The sequence below is a fragment of the Gavialis gangeticus genome, unplaced genomic scaffold (assembly GCF_001723915.1).
Source record: "Gavialis gangeticus isolate Ggan-Ray unplaced genomic scaffold, GavGan_comp1, whole genome shotgun sequence".
NCBI lineage: Eukaryota > Metazoa > Chordata > Crocodylia > Gavialidae > Gavialis > Gavialis gangeticus.
The window spans coordinates 94,444,261-94,458,956 of record NW_017729034.1 but is presented as its reverse complement, the minus strand read 5'-3'; the positions used below and the strand labels follow the sequence as shown (position 1 = coordinate 94,458,956).

At 39.9% G+C, this 14,696-nt stretch overlaps 1 protein-coding gene across 2 annotated transcripts in view; it reads right to left on the bottom strand.

Moving 5' to 3' along the window:
* BCLAF1 (BCL2 associated transcription factor 1) overlaps positions 1-14,696 on the bottom strand; it is a 48,110-nt gene that overhangs the window by 25,710 nt on the left and 7,704 nt on the right. For both annotated transcript variants that reach the window (XM_019526936.1, XM_019526937.1), the window contains exons 3-8: positions 9,302-9,424; positions 7,845-8,750; positions 4,595-5,263; positions 4,318-4,487; positions 1,134-1,239; positions 96-180 (exon numbers count right to left, since the gene is read on the bottom strand). In XM_019526936.1, the coding sequence (XP_019382481.1) occupies positions 96-180; positions 1,134-1,239; positions 4,318-4,487; positions 4,595-5,263; positions 7,845-8,750; positions 9,302-9,405 (2,040 nt within the window). In that variant the 5' untranslated portion in view covers positions 9,406-9,424. The remainder of the gene's footprint in view (positions 1-95; positions 181-1,133; positions 1,240-4,317; positions 4,488-4,594; positions 5,264-7,844; positions 8,751-9,301; positions 9,425-14,696) is intronic.

Below are 14,696 nucleotides of genomic sequence, written 5' to 3'. Positions count from 1 at the left end.
TTTTTGCTAATGTTTTATTCAAGTCTAGGGATAAGAAATAATCTAGCTTCCTGAAAAAATGTAGAACATAAAGTTGATATTAACCCAAAACCTACTTTTTGACTTTCTTCCTTAAAGACTCTCTCTTCACCTGCTAAACGGGTATGCTTTCTCAGGGCACTTGGAGAGATGTCAATCCTCCTAAATGTAAAACAAAAAAAAGTGTCTAGCCACACATGCATGTCATCGCTTCTGGCTCCTGGTAATCCTTTTAAATATAAATCTGAAAAAATAAGTCAGTACCATGAATTTTTTCCCCTTTTTATTCCATAAAGCCCCTTAACCCTTTAAAATCCAGTCAGATATTGAAAAGCTTGATTTTGTCTCCTGAAATATACTAAATACACATGTGCAATGAAGGGCTTGCTTTCCCCTTATTTTTAAAAATACATAAAGATTAAATCATTTCAAGAGCTCTATATAAGATGAACAAAGTTCTCTCAAAAGTCATCAGCAGTTTCACATGCTTCTAAAAAAAAGTAGAAAAGCCAAAAAAATTGCAGCTTAAAAACGGTATCTTTGAAGTAGAAAACTAACATGATGAGGTTACATATAACCTTACAAGCATCATATTCAGTCAAAACAACATACCATGCTGTTCTATATAATTAATTCTGACAGTTTACAAGAACATATATATATGCCCTACCTTAGCTTACCTTTGAGGCACAAACTTTTTTAACTGCTGTAAAATTAATACACTTTAATAATTTAACAAACAATTCACAATATAAGCATGTATATATTGGGAAATAAGCACTCATGGGACTTTTCATCTCAACATAGGTAGACTCAAGGTTCAATACTGAATGTGAAGTAACTTAACTCATAAATGAGAAACCAAGGCAAAGAGAACAGACTTGCCACAAAGCCACAGATGGAGCCAATATTGGGATGAGAGCTCAGGAGTTCCAGGCACCTAGTCCTATAATCAGACCAGCGCATGCTTCTCTCTGAATGGAAGACTTCAGAGGTCATAAGATTTACATAACAACTGATACAAATGACTTTGCATAGTCCAGGAAAGCATTTAGGATTCTCATAGAAAGTACCATCTAAAATACACAGCATCTAGTAACACAACTGGCATATACCTATGGATTTCTGGACTCTTTTGACGGGTGCAATGTTCTTCGGTAGCTTTCTGATACGCAGTGAACCTCTCATTTAAGGTCATTCCAGGTGACTTGAAGTATTGTTCTGTTGGTTACAATGAAGAAACACTGTCTAATTAAATTAATTCCATTTATATGGATATATCTATTCCTGACTGAAGGGTTTATAATAGGCAAAAATACAAAATATTCAAAAAGTATACCAGAAATAGGCAAATACATTAGAGGAACATCCCTCCCCCACCATTCTTACCCTTCTTGAAACCTCAGTAAGTAGACAGTGGCAGTGAACACAACTACTGCAAGCTTCCTCACAGGTATGCCCTGCCCGTACTACAATTAATCCAAACACCATTAACTGATTTGGGTCTGTCTCTCCTTCTCACTAACACACTTTCCTCTGACAGAGGTGAAAGTGGCAGCTATTTAAACTTTACAACTTCAGCACGGAAGCAAAATATATTACTCCAAGTCACCAGCATTTGCAGGAGCTTAATTTAAATATACCTTAGCTTAAAACATAATTACTTTTGAGAAAACATTTACATAATTTACATATTAATAATTACATGAAAGGCTTAAGTACTAGTTATTTTTTAAAGGAAAGAAACTTTTCCTTTGAAAAACTCAGAGGATAGAACAATCAAGGACAATTAACAGCCCTACAAGTAAATGTTCATTTAAGTATCTGGCATGTTGGCAAACGTGACAGCTTCTTTAACAAATTTTCTCTGGATTTTGAGAGTTACATTACTAGCAGTGAAACTGAATTATTTTTAAAAACCAGATCAATGAATGCATTTAAATGCAAGATAGAAATACGAATAAAAGTTATGAGAACTATGAAATGTTACATATGAAGTAAACCATCTGCTTAACAGGTCAACATACATCTGTATCAACTTACCGCCCAACATCCAGCACATGTCTCATAACCAATCATTAAAACTTGAAACGGCCACTACAAGGGTAGTGCCTCAATCATAATTCCATCAAAGAGGAATTTGAGCTAGCAACTCTGTTTTTATGCCATTTTTGCCAGGAAGACAGAAGGTTCAACTTTGCCTGTTTTGGCATCTGTATCTTTCAACAGCTATTTTACTTTTGTAACATGGATTTTGCCATTTCAAAACACAATCCAGGACCTAGTTACAATGAAAAAGAAAACATCACTGGGCATTTTCAGCTCTGTGTTGAAAGAGAGCTGTTCAGACTGGTTGCATCACACCAATAATGAAACAATGTCAGTTCTTTAAAAAGATTTAAAAAATAAAGAAGAAAAGAAAGTCACTAAAATCTGATTACAAAAAAAAAAAAAAAATGGGGAGAGGCTATTTTTTTTTCTTTTTAGAAACAAATTATACGCATCACTAACTTGGCCAGACTGGTTGTTGAACAGTTAACATTTTCCAGTCAAATATTAGGTTTTACATACTACATGTAAAGAGACCATTCTGTCAACACAAAAGAGATTCAGGAACATTATCCCATTCAAGCCTTATCCCACACCATTAAAGTGAATGGAAGCTTCACCAATAAACCTCAATGATTAGAGGATCAAGTCCTAAATCCCCTACACATCAATAACAGAGTAGATACTTTCATATCAAAGGTTAATATATGCAGTAGCTATTACCTTGGCTATGGACTATTATTAAACATCATTTTTATTGTCTTACAAATATCCTCTATAAACAACTGTAAGGCTCACAAACTTATATGCCTTACTCCCTCTAGCTATTTATTATAATGGTACCAAACTGATAACTATTTGGAAGTTCAACAAATCAATTCTGCAAATATAAAGCTTCTTAGTAATAAAATGGATTCCTGCAATTATGTTCAATTTGGTCAGCTAATCAAGTGCCTCTCTATAGCCAAAGTAATTTAAAGAACTCACTTCTATTTAACCATTATTGTTAAACCAAAACAATTTTAGCAGGAATTCTTCCATTTAAAATCAGCACAGTAAGATATAAATAAGAAGAATCAGACAATGCAAGATAAATGCTTGTGTCACAAAACCACAGTGCTCATTTAAAAAAAAACCTTCCTCTAAATATCCATTCAGAATTTTAGACAAAGGCTATTTAGTTTTCCAAAGACCTGATTTAGCCTAATGATAATGAACAATAATAGTTGCTGTTTAAAAGAAAAAAATAATATATAATACATTTTATGGCCACTGCCAGGTTGCTAGGTGTGAAATTCTAAGCTCTAATATCACCTAAGCTTTAGAAAAGAAGATAATAAGGAGGGCAGATTTTTTTTTTTTTTGGATACTTGCTCTAATTTTTAATTACATTCTTTACAGACTTTAAAAACATTCTTTTCTCAACTGGGATATGCTTTGGCATATCACAAAAAAGGAATTCTACCATTTGCCAACACAAACCATAACCACTCAGGAGTACATTTTCACTTAAAATTTCATAACCGCAAGGAAATCTAAAGATTGGCCAAAACACAGTTAAAAAATTAAACTACTTAAACCCGAGTGCAAAACTTCACATGTACATGGTTAGCTTCACTGGCGACATCCAGACAAGCACAGCCATGCAGTATATGGTGCTGCAAACACATCTGTAGCACCACATACTGCACATTCAGCTGGTTACCCAGGGGCCAAAAAAATAAAAAAGCCTGAATCAGTGCATGCAGAGGCAGTATACACTGCTCAAAACTAGAGCCTGGTAGGCCAGAGTCACACTCTGGCGCTGGCCAGACTCCAAGTGGCAGGACTGCTGCTGCTGCAGCCCCAGGAGGCACCCAGTACCCCAGGTAAGGTGCTCAGTGCTGGCCCCAGCCTCCCCTACCACACCTGGGATAACCTGCCATGTGCCAGAGGGCACAAGGTATGCTGCTGCTAGTTGTCCTCAGAGAACCAAATGTCCATGCTCATGTGAACACAGCCATTATGTGCAGCAATTTATCAAAATCACACACACAAAATATCCAACTTGGTATCATGTTCTATCCATTTGTTTTCTTTGGCTAGCTGCGTGTTTCCTTCTGATAATTTTAGTGTATACTTCAAAAGAAAATCTAAGTAAGTTAAATTAAGAAACAGAAAACTGTTTCACCAGCACATTAAGGAAGCCTAAAATGCCTGTTTATTTTCAAAACCAAAATAGGTAGTTGCAACAGAAAACCAAGTACATACCTTTGACATGATGGACCAAAGACACAATGTGCTGAATAAATGACTCTGATGTGCTTTTGCTGGCCTGAGGCAGCTTAATGTGGTCGAAGATGGATCGGAACTCTTGCTCCTTCTTGACAGAATGGACAAGCGTACTAGCAAGCAGCCTGTCTTTAGTCAAGGAAGCAGGTCTAAAATACATCAACAATAAAAGACACGAAAGAGAAATCCACTGGTTTAAATACAGATGAAGTAACTCTACAGATGGGAAGAAAATATGCAATAAAGAACAATTTACCGATTGGAATCATCAAGAGGAACTGGTGCCATTTTGAGTTTAACTTCAGGACGATGGGAGTCACTGGCTATCATTTTGATCCTAAGTGGGCTCTCCTCTCTGAAGGTGGATTTTTCTTTCGCATCCAGATTCTTGTGAAGAGGGGGACTGTAATCAAAGAGTTCTTTGAGCTTTTCAGACTTTACCTGCTCAGGTGACTGAGTTTCTTTCTTCATTATTCTCTCAGAACTTTTGTCGTCTTCCTTGTGCTTATCTTTTGTTGCACTAGGCCTTTCCACTACATAGCCAGTCTCTTTAAGCTTATAATTTTTCTCTTCTCTAAATCCATCGCTCTCTCTATTGCCCTTCATTGAAATTTTAGATTTGTATTTGGTTCCTTCCTCCTCAGCATTCCGGTGAGATGCAGTAGCAAAATTTTTACCCTGATCTGCCAAGACAGATTTTCTGAACTGTCTATAATCCTCTGTCTCCTCTGTGTCCTCCCCTTCAGAGTCATTAAACTTTTGTTTCCCAGTCTCTTTATCAACAAAATAATCTAAAGCTTCCTGATCCTCCCATTCCCTCTCTCCCTCTGTCCTCCCTTTTTCTGATCCTCTCTCCTTTTGGGCCTCCTTCTCCCTTGTATTACCCCTATCAAGCAGGTATACTCTAGACTCTTCATCTGTGTACCTGTGGATAGCAAAGAAGAGAACGGTAATTGTGGATTGCATTAACTCCATTTCATTGATTGCATTTCTCTTCTGTCACACCATGTCACTAACATAAATTTTCTTCAAAGTAGTTTGATGGTTAGTATATACAATTTTTTCACAGTATTATTACTAGATCCACAGTCATTCTAAAGAATATTTAAGAGAATCCCTTTAGATGTAATATGTGCCTAGAAATTAACTGCTATCTCATAAGCTAAGAGCTTCGCATGTAGGTGGGATTTTGTTTGTTTTTAATTATTTGTTGCCCAACTTCACATCCAGTTATACCAGTCATAGAAGTCTGAAATAGAAAGCTTTGTATTTAAATTCACAATAAACTCTTGCATTCTGTTATTTCAGAACTGTTCTTTCATCAAAAATAAAAGGAGTGCCGTTAAAAGATAAGCAAACCATTTTCATAATCCAATGCACTAATATCACAGATATCCACACGAATATCACTGGTCTTATTCTTTAGTGAATATAAAATTCTAGAACTATGTACTACTACAGCAAATTGGCTTTCCAGACCTCCTTAGATGTTTTAAACATTACTGATTACCCCATTCAGCCTCTACCAGATCAGTGTACCATGTTCATGCTTGTTTTTAATACAGGTTTCTCTCACTTTATGCAGGTTCTGCATGTGCAAATTCACACGTATGCAATGACCCTTTTATATAAAAAATGGTTATGTGCAAGGTAAATTTACTCTTATGCGATTGGTGTGGTGGAAGCCTGCAGTCAGCTTTGTGCAGTGCATTGTGGGAATGATGCACACCAAAATATAGTCTCCTGTGTGCGCTCCTCACTCATTGTCTATGACACGTGTTTCTGTAGTTGCCATGCCCCTTGTGGTAACATTCACCACAATCCTGTGTTTGTGTGCACTGTCTGTCTGCTGTTGGTGAGTATCCAAATTGTCTTGTAAAAGTAATAGATATGGGTCTGGGGGGCCAGTACAGTCAAGGTCTTGGAATGTATCCCTATTAGTTACATGGTGAAGTGGGTTCCTTTTATGCAAATCTGAGTTATGCGCCATTTGCCAAGAACAGCATAAAGCAAGGGAAACCTGTACATTCATTGGCAGCAATAAACCTTGCTGAAGGAAGAAATCTGACTAGAAGTATGCACATGAATAATATGTCAGTAAGTAGCCAAAACAATTACAAAAGTCTTGAAATCAATTTTACAAAACAGTATGGACAAGACAGATTTGCTTCACATTGTGTTTTTCTGGGGGTTTTTTGTTGGTTTGTTTGTGTGTTTAAGACCACAACTTTTAGTCCGATTAGCTGGCAATTCAATGAACAGCCCACTTTCAGTATGATGTCAGTATTGTCAAAACACCAAAGTGGTTATTATACCTCCTAGACCAGTGATTCTCAACCAGTGCTGTGGCTGGCACCCTTGGGTGCCTTGAGATCTCTCAAAGGTTCTTCAGGGTCCCATGCAATGTTAGCACTGTTAGGCGTGCAAACATGACTCGCAAGATAAACTCAAGAGATTTCAAATAGGAATCCACAGTGTTAAAAATATTCTAACCTGTTGTGGTCTGAGTTCTTTGCAACAAAAGAATTGCTTTATTATTTGTCTATAGTAAAAAAAAAAATAAATAAATCAGATGAAAATGACGAGCCGGCATTTTCCAAGGGATGCCCCGAGTATAACAAGGGGTGGCTTGAGTTTTAAGAGGTTGAGAACCACTGCCCCAGGCAATTAGCAATACATCCTTTTTCTGGTGTTGAAGGCATTTTACTTTTCATGTGTTCTTACAAAGACTTTAAGCTTTTCATACACCATACGGTATGAAATAAAGAGTCTTTGAACAAGATTTTAGTTCTAGCAAAGAAACAGAAGTCTGATATTTTCCATTTCAGAACTTGCAAAACCATTATAGATTAATATTAATGAACTGATCCCCTGAAAATATACTATACAAACCAGTTCTCCCTCAACAATACTGCTCTGTATTTCCACTAGCCCAAGACAAGAAACACATTTTAAACAAGGGGTGTCAAATATCAGGCCCATGGGACTCCCAGAGGAGCCAAGAATTCAGGGGTGTGAGGGCAAGCAGCAGTGACATTAATCCCCACAGCTCTCCAAGTCCCACAGGGGTTAATGCCTCTGTCATTCACACCACCACTGGAGTCCAGGGTATGAAGCCACCTTGGGAACTTGTTTTCATTGCAGCACAGTGAGCAACAGTGACATTAAGCCCCACAGCTCCCTAAGATGACAGCAGCTCAGGCATCTGCAGGGTTAACAATGCAATTGGATGCCAGAAATGAGTCCAAATCTGAGGAGCCCTGTAGTTAGATGGGACCTGGGAGGCCAAATAAGTTTAACATCCATTGTAGTAAACTATAGCCAGACTGAAGCTTGTAAGTTCTAAGCTGAAGTGACCCAACAGAAGTTCAGTAGATAGAAGAGACATAAAGTTTAGTACAATTTGCAACTCGGTGCTGGTATTTTAAATTTACAGTCCACCTTAATGAGACTTCTACAGCCTTAACTTTGTACATGGTTTACAAATTTACAGGTACAGTTCTTACCTTTTTAGAAACTTTGCACCCTTTGCAGTTTCCTGTTCCCCACCTTCAGGATAAAATGAGCGCATTCGGGTTTCCTCACGTGGAGCATTCTGTGATGGGATTGTCTTCGCAGGGCTTCTCCTTGAAGGGATATGATGTAACGGACTATTCTGGGAAGGACTGTAACGACTGGAACCATTCCCAAGGGAACCAGAACCAGACCTCTCAGGGCTATGTTGAATGGAATGTGAATGCTGAGGTGTATCTTTTGCTGAGTGGACTGTGCTGAGCAAGGGGGCATCAGAGCAAGATGAACTCTGACTGGGTGGGCTGGCAATAGAAGGACTATGGGGCGACCTTGGACTGTTATCATATGCTGAAAGACCAGGCCAAATGTCACCAGAAGCTGCTGATGATTTGTTAAAATCATCAAGGGACTCAGATGGATCATGTTCAAATGCATCTTTCTGTTCATCCTGGGATTTTGTTTTCAAAGGGCTATCTTGGAGAGGAGCCCCCTCAGTTTTCTTAGCCTGCTTTTCCAGAGACCCACGTCTTTTGGAAGAGACAGGTGACTTGCTGTATGGGGACGAAGACCGAGATGAAGAGGACCTTGGAGACCTGGATGATCTGTAAGATCGACGAGACCTGCTCCTGGACCTCTGGGACGACACAGATCTTCGTTTTGGACTTCTGGAACGCGAACGACCTCGCCTTGGGCTTCGGGAGTGTCTTCGATTCCAGACAGGTCTATAACCTCCACGGTGGTATCTACCACCGCCTCCTTGATAATACCCTCTACCTCTTCCTCTGTAACCATAGGGACGTCTCATTCCTCTATTATTTCTGTAATCTCTGCGATAATCTCTAGAATAAACACGGTCCCTACTGCGAGATCGTGAATACGTCCTTGACCGAGACCTAGAACTGTAATCGAAAGGTAACATCAGTAGATGATCATTTGTAAAACATCAAAATAAATTCAGCTAACAACCCTGTTTTGTCAAATGTAGTTTGTGAGCAAGAGATAAAGGTTAAAGATTAAATGAGATATTGGCGCTAAAATCTGTCTTTACTGCTTGTGTAACATAGCAACATTACAGATCCTTACTTAAGACAGCACTTAAAGTTGCCTAAGCTCTGAAACGCTAAGTGTGAGATAGTAGAAGCTTACTACAGAAGAGATCAGACAAAGGAAATAACGTGAAGAATAAAAAAAACCAGCTTAATCTTCTCATTTTATGCTACAAGAAAATTTAAAAATAAGACAGGTAAGGCACTAACTGATTAAAGCAATATCCATAATACCCAAGACAAAAGCTCAAGCTTTTTCAAGGGTTTCAGATTGGCTTTAACTATAAGCATCATCCAAGTAAAAGAAAAAATTAAAAACAATAAAAATTGTACATGTAAAACAGTATTAAATCCAATTAGCAAACGCACAAAAAAAAGCATGAATTCAAGAAGCATCCATTTACCTGTATCTCTTTTTTCTAGAATGTGATCTGGACCTCGACCTAGAGCTGGACTGAGACCTGGACTTGGATCTTGAAGAATGTGATCGCGAGTTAGATCGACCCATTTTCTTCTAGTGGATTATACTAGCCAAAACAAAAAGCAGTGAAAAAATAATGAAAAAATATTTAGATTTCATGCACATCATATTAAGGAATCATAGGCTTATATTCTGAATTGGGTTCTTTAAATTATAGAACTAAAATCTTATTTGCCTACAAGGAAAAGTGAATTATATAAAAACTAGATTATACTTTTGCTTGAGAAAAAAAAGAAGCCTCAATTGAGGAATGACTGCAGCATCAATTACTGAAGTTCAAAAAACATAAGGCCTACCCATTTTACAAATATTTATAGGCTGAAGTCAGCACAAACAAGTATACCACAAACTTTTCCAAACTGCTCTACCACTGTCTCTCCACTGGCAGAGGAGAGGAAAAAAGTGCCTTCCTTTGGTACAGGATCTTCAGTCATGTATTCCTCCTACACAAACTCCAACCTCTTTGCTGCACTTCATGCAATTCTTTCACTTTACTTACCTGTCTCCATCTTATATAACCATTTGCAACTGTTGTTATAATCTGTGACAGATATGGATTCTAAAGCAAGTTGCCCTGATCTCCAGTCACCCAGCCATGTGGCTGGAAGAGCTAAGCAGAGAGGGACAGAGGAATCTTTGCTCAGCAAGGGCCAAAGTCCTTGCTACAAAAGGAAAATCAATATGTTTTTTCCAGCATCAAGCAAGTAAAATGTACTGGAAACTTCTACTTGCATCTATAATTCAATTTAAATCTTATACTAGCCAAATGCAATTTTGACAATACTTTCTGATCTCCATTTTTAAACGAGGGGGAAAAGCCTCTAAAATAGCTACAATTCAAACTGAAACCAGTTAAAAATCTGGAAGTTAAAAATTTGTTTTTTCTCTAAAGTACTTTTTTACTCATGGGTGAATGGCAATTACAATATTTTTTTTTAATGCTGATACTTTCTTGATTTCAAAATGTGTTTAATTTACAAACTTTGCCCAAAATTGCCTAAGATTTTTTTATTACTATTTTTATCTATATAATGCACACATTTTATAAATGCTGTTTTGCCTTTGTACTTCCGAGGTCAATAAAACTATGCATCCTACTGCACAGATTGACACATTAACCCTTTTGGAGACTTTAAAAAAACCCCACAAAAAACACAGCTTAAGCAGGTTTGCTAATGAAGACTATATGCATTACCCAGCATTCACACTCTCTAAAGCTATTTAGCCTCATCACATTTTTTCCAGTTTGCCCAAGGAGGGGTTTTTATTCTTTATTTGGAAAAAATACATATTGTAATATATATCGTAAACCCCATTTTAGGCTTTAAAATCATAAAACCTATAGCAACTAGGTGAATAATAATGACATGGAATAAATTCACCACATTTCAATGTATCATTAGCTTTTTGCTAGGTATGATCCTTAAGAGTCTTAACATACAGCCAACCTAGCTCTTTTAGATTAGAGTTCAAAACACCCTTTGTTCTTCCTATAAAAAATGAAGTAACATTGTCTCTATACCATTCCCCTTTGAAAACTCAGCCATAACTGTAGTCATTTCAAAGAATGAGCGAGCTGAGCAATGACCTAAATTTTAACCGCAGGCAAGTAGCTTAGAGCTTCAGGCTTTAGATGACTCGATGTCCAAAATTAACAATGCTATAGTTATTCAAAATAAATTAAAGGTGAAACAAGGAAAACTACAACCATACTGACAGTTATTTTAACATACGCATCTTAAAAGCCTTTAAAGCTAATCTTTCTATATCATTGTAAATACAAACATATTCTGTCACATGTAGCTACATAATCGTTCAAATACTGAAGAAAATTGCATTTATATATACATATATGTAACGCGCACACACACTTCCTCAATTATAATGTTAATAAGTAAGATTTTTAAGTTGGGGCATGGGCACACATATCAGGTAGACCAATTCAAGTGCAATTTAAACCTGAAGAAGACACATCTGTTAAACAATTTAGAACTGCCTCTGGTGGTTCAAAGGAGTACCTGAAAAAATCAAGTACTATTTTGAACCAGTTCATTATGGACTCCAAACATTCTTTGATACAGGTCTAGTTGGTCCTCCATGAATGCATCGTTTCTCATCTCCTCCACTCTTACAACTGGCCACTCTGGTACACAGCCAGAACTCCACTGCCGCTTTTTTTCCTTTCGAGGACACTTTGTATCCATGTGCTCCCTTGCACTACTCAGTCAAGAAGCCACCTTCCTAAAAACTAGTAGTGTCCTCACTCCCTAGTCAACAGTGCCCCATCATCAAGTTCCCCTAACACCTGGGAACCCAAAAGAATGGGTCTAAACTCCCCCTCCCCTCTGCACACACAAGGCATGCTGGGCTGAATGCTCATTACCATCCCCTGGTGTCAGACACACAGTACTTCATATACAGTTGCAAGCCAGTTCCCATCAGTACCATTTTCAAAAGTTCATGTATTAAATTGCTTGTTCTGCATATAAGCCTCCTTCAAGGGACTTTAAAGAAGTCTAAGCACACACAACAGCACAGAAGTGAACGTTTTTGATAGGTATGTATATGCTGCAATATATAGTTTACGCAATCAGATATTTTAGGGAATGTATGAACTACAGAGGTATTTAAATACATTGCTTTCTCTTTTAAAGGTAATTCCATACTGTAACTTGCTTAGACTTATTTAATGTTCCTTAAGTAACTTCAGAGTAGAAACCATAACATAAACAGCTTTTCTCAATTAATCCAAAAAAAAAACAAACCAGAGGGAATTTGAGAGTTTTACAAGGCCTTTGATTTTTACTTCACTTTGCACTCCAGAGGCTCTGCAGTACCTCAGCTTTATTCAAAGTCTCCCCCTTGGCACTTAGGAGAGATCCACAGGGTTCCACTTCTCTACCTGTTTTGCTTAGATCAGGGGTTGATAACCCATGTCCAGCAGGCCAGATACAGAACCCCAAAAAGATCCAATCTGGCACAGGTTATCGGTGTCAGAGCTACATCATGCTGCACATCCCCTCTGCAGTGCTCCACACCACTGCAGAGACTACTGTCCTGCAATGCCTGACCTTATCCTTGTTAAAGAGAGGTCAGCTGACCCCAAGGGGGGAGGGAGAAGTCCACAAGCTGAGTCACATCCCAACCCCTACCTTAGACCAGTGGTTCTCAACCCTTTTCACACTGGGACCCAATAACGTAACTATCCTGTTGACAACCCACAGAGCCTCTCTCACTCTCTCTCCCCCACACTCCCCCTCTGCAGCTGCTGCATTTATGCTGCCCTGGTGCTCACCATGCCCCCCCACTGTGTGCCAGCTCCATGGAGCCTTGCAGCGTTTCCTTCAGAACTCCCCACAACCCTTTAGAGTCTTCTTGCAACCCACAGGATGAGAAATGCTTCCTTAGACTGTATGCCTCACCTGCTGTTTTACATAAAATTCTGCCTCACTGTCCACCATAAACTTTTATTAAAGAGTGTCTGTGTGTACACACACATTACACACACATATATACATACACTAGCCAACTGCCAGTCAAGAATGACAGGGAGGGGGGCGGAATGTAGCCCCATCCCCGGGCCTGCTCCCTTCTTCCCTCTTACTGCTTGGGGTCTAGGCCCACTCCCTACCGCAGCAGTAGGAGGAGAGGAGCAGGCCCAAGGGTGGAAAGAAGTCAGCCCACCACAGCAGGGCGGGGGAAGCAGTGAGCTTGGGGCCAACAGGAGGGAAGAATGGGCCTGGGCGGGGAGAAGGAGAGGAAACCCACTCCTCCCCTGCCCCAGCCACATCAGGCTGGGCCTGCTTCTCCTCCCCCCCAGCTTGGGCCTGCTCCTCCCCCCACAGTCAGGCCCGGGCCCACTCCTCCCCAACTGCCACCACATTAGTCCTGCAGATGATGATGATGGAAAAAAGGAGGGGCAGGCCGAGGCTAGAGCTGGTGGCCTTGCCTCGCTTCCTCCCTGGCAGTCACTTCCAAGAAGCAAGGGGGCAAGGACAACTCCAGTGGCCTTGCCCCACCCCCACAACCCCCCCAATCATCACCACCTGCAGCGAGCAGAGCGGGGCGGGGTGGGGCCAGTGCTGCTGGCCTCACCCCTGTTCGCTCCATTGCCGCTGCCTCATTCCCCCCGCCCGCCATCATACCCAGTCTCCCCACCATCATGGTGGCACACTGCCACTGCCTGTCTGAACCCTTCTTTGCACTCTGATTGGCTGTTTGTCAGCCAATCAGAGCACGAATAAAGCATGAGACAGACAGACAGACATAGGCTTTTATAATATTAGATTACACACACGTTTTAGCTGTACAGAAAAACAGATAGCTGCAATCAAGTGTATTAATTTAAAAGCACCGCATATATTATACTTTTTAAAAATTTTTAACAAATGTAACATTTTTAGAACTCTAAAATGTTATGAAAGTTACCATGTTAGTTAATTCTATTATGTTCCATTATAAACATGAGAGCTGCTAAAAAGTGGCTCACTTATTCACAAACATAAATTGACCAGTTTTCTTTGGCAGAAAAAAAAAATAAGTAACTGCTTTTGTACAAGTCTCCTGTTATAATTCATGTACTTTATTTGCTAAAACAAACATGCAAAAGCCACAACTGAAGCCATACTATTTTAACTCCAACACTCTCTTCAGAAGTGTGAAACCATTTAGTTTACATGCTTGAAATGGTGAAGTACAATTCAGATGACAAGTACATAAGTAACAAATAGAGGTGCATCAATATACTGGTTGCATATCATATCACCGATAACAGGAAAATGAACATTATCGGCAATTGGCTTTTTTGGGCCAATAATATCACTAATAAATACCGCGTGCATGCATGCAGCCACAGCATGAAAGCAAACAGGAATGCATCCCAGCAGCTTGGATAGCAGCATTCTACCGTTAAGCCTATGGTGGGGAAGAGGCATAGGGAAGGACTGTTGGGGAGGGGCAGACTGAGGCCCCGACAACGGAGGGAGGGAGGGGCTGCCTAGCCAGGGTGGTGAACAGGACCCCAGGGCTGAAAGTGGGACAGAGCTGTGAGCAGCTCGTCCAGGGGGCGCGGGGTGGGGGGCAGCTCCCTGCAGCTACACGCACCACTGGGGGAGACATGGGGGGCATGTGCCCCTTCCCCTCCTGGATTTGTGTTCAGGGTCAAGGTGGGATGCCCACTGTGGGCTCAGGGCCAGGGGCAGTGCTAGCCTGCACTTTGAGCAGATGCAGGCTCAGCTGCGCAGGGTGGGTGGCACCAACGTTGGGGGGAGGAGACTTGGGGGCTAGTCACCCCAAAATTACCCCTAGCCCCCCCCCCC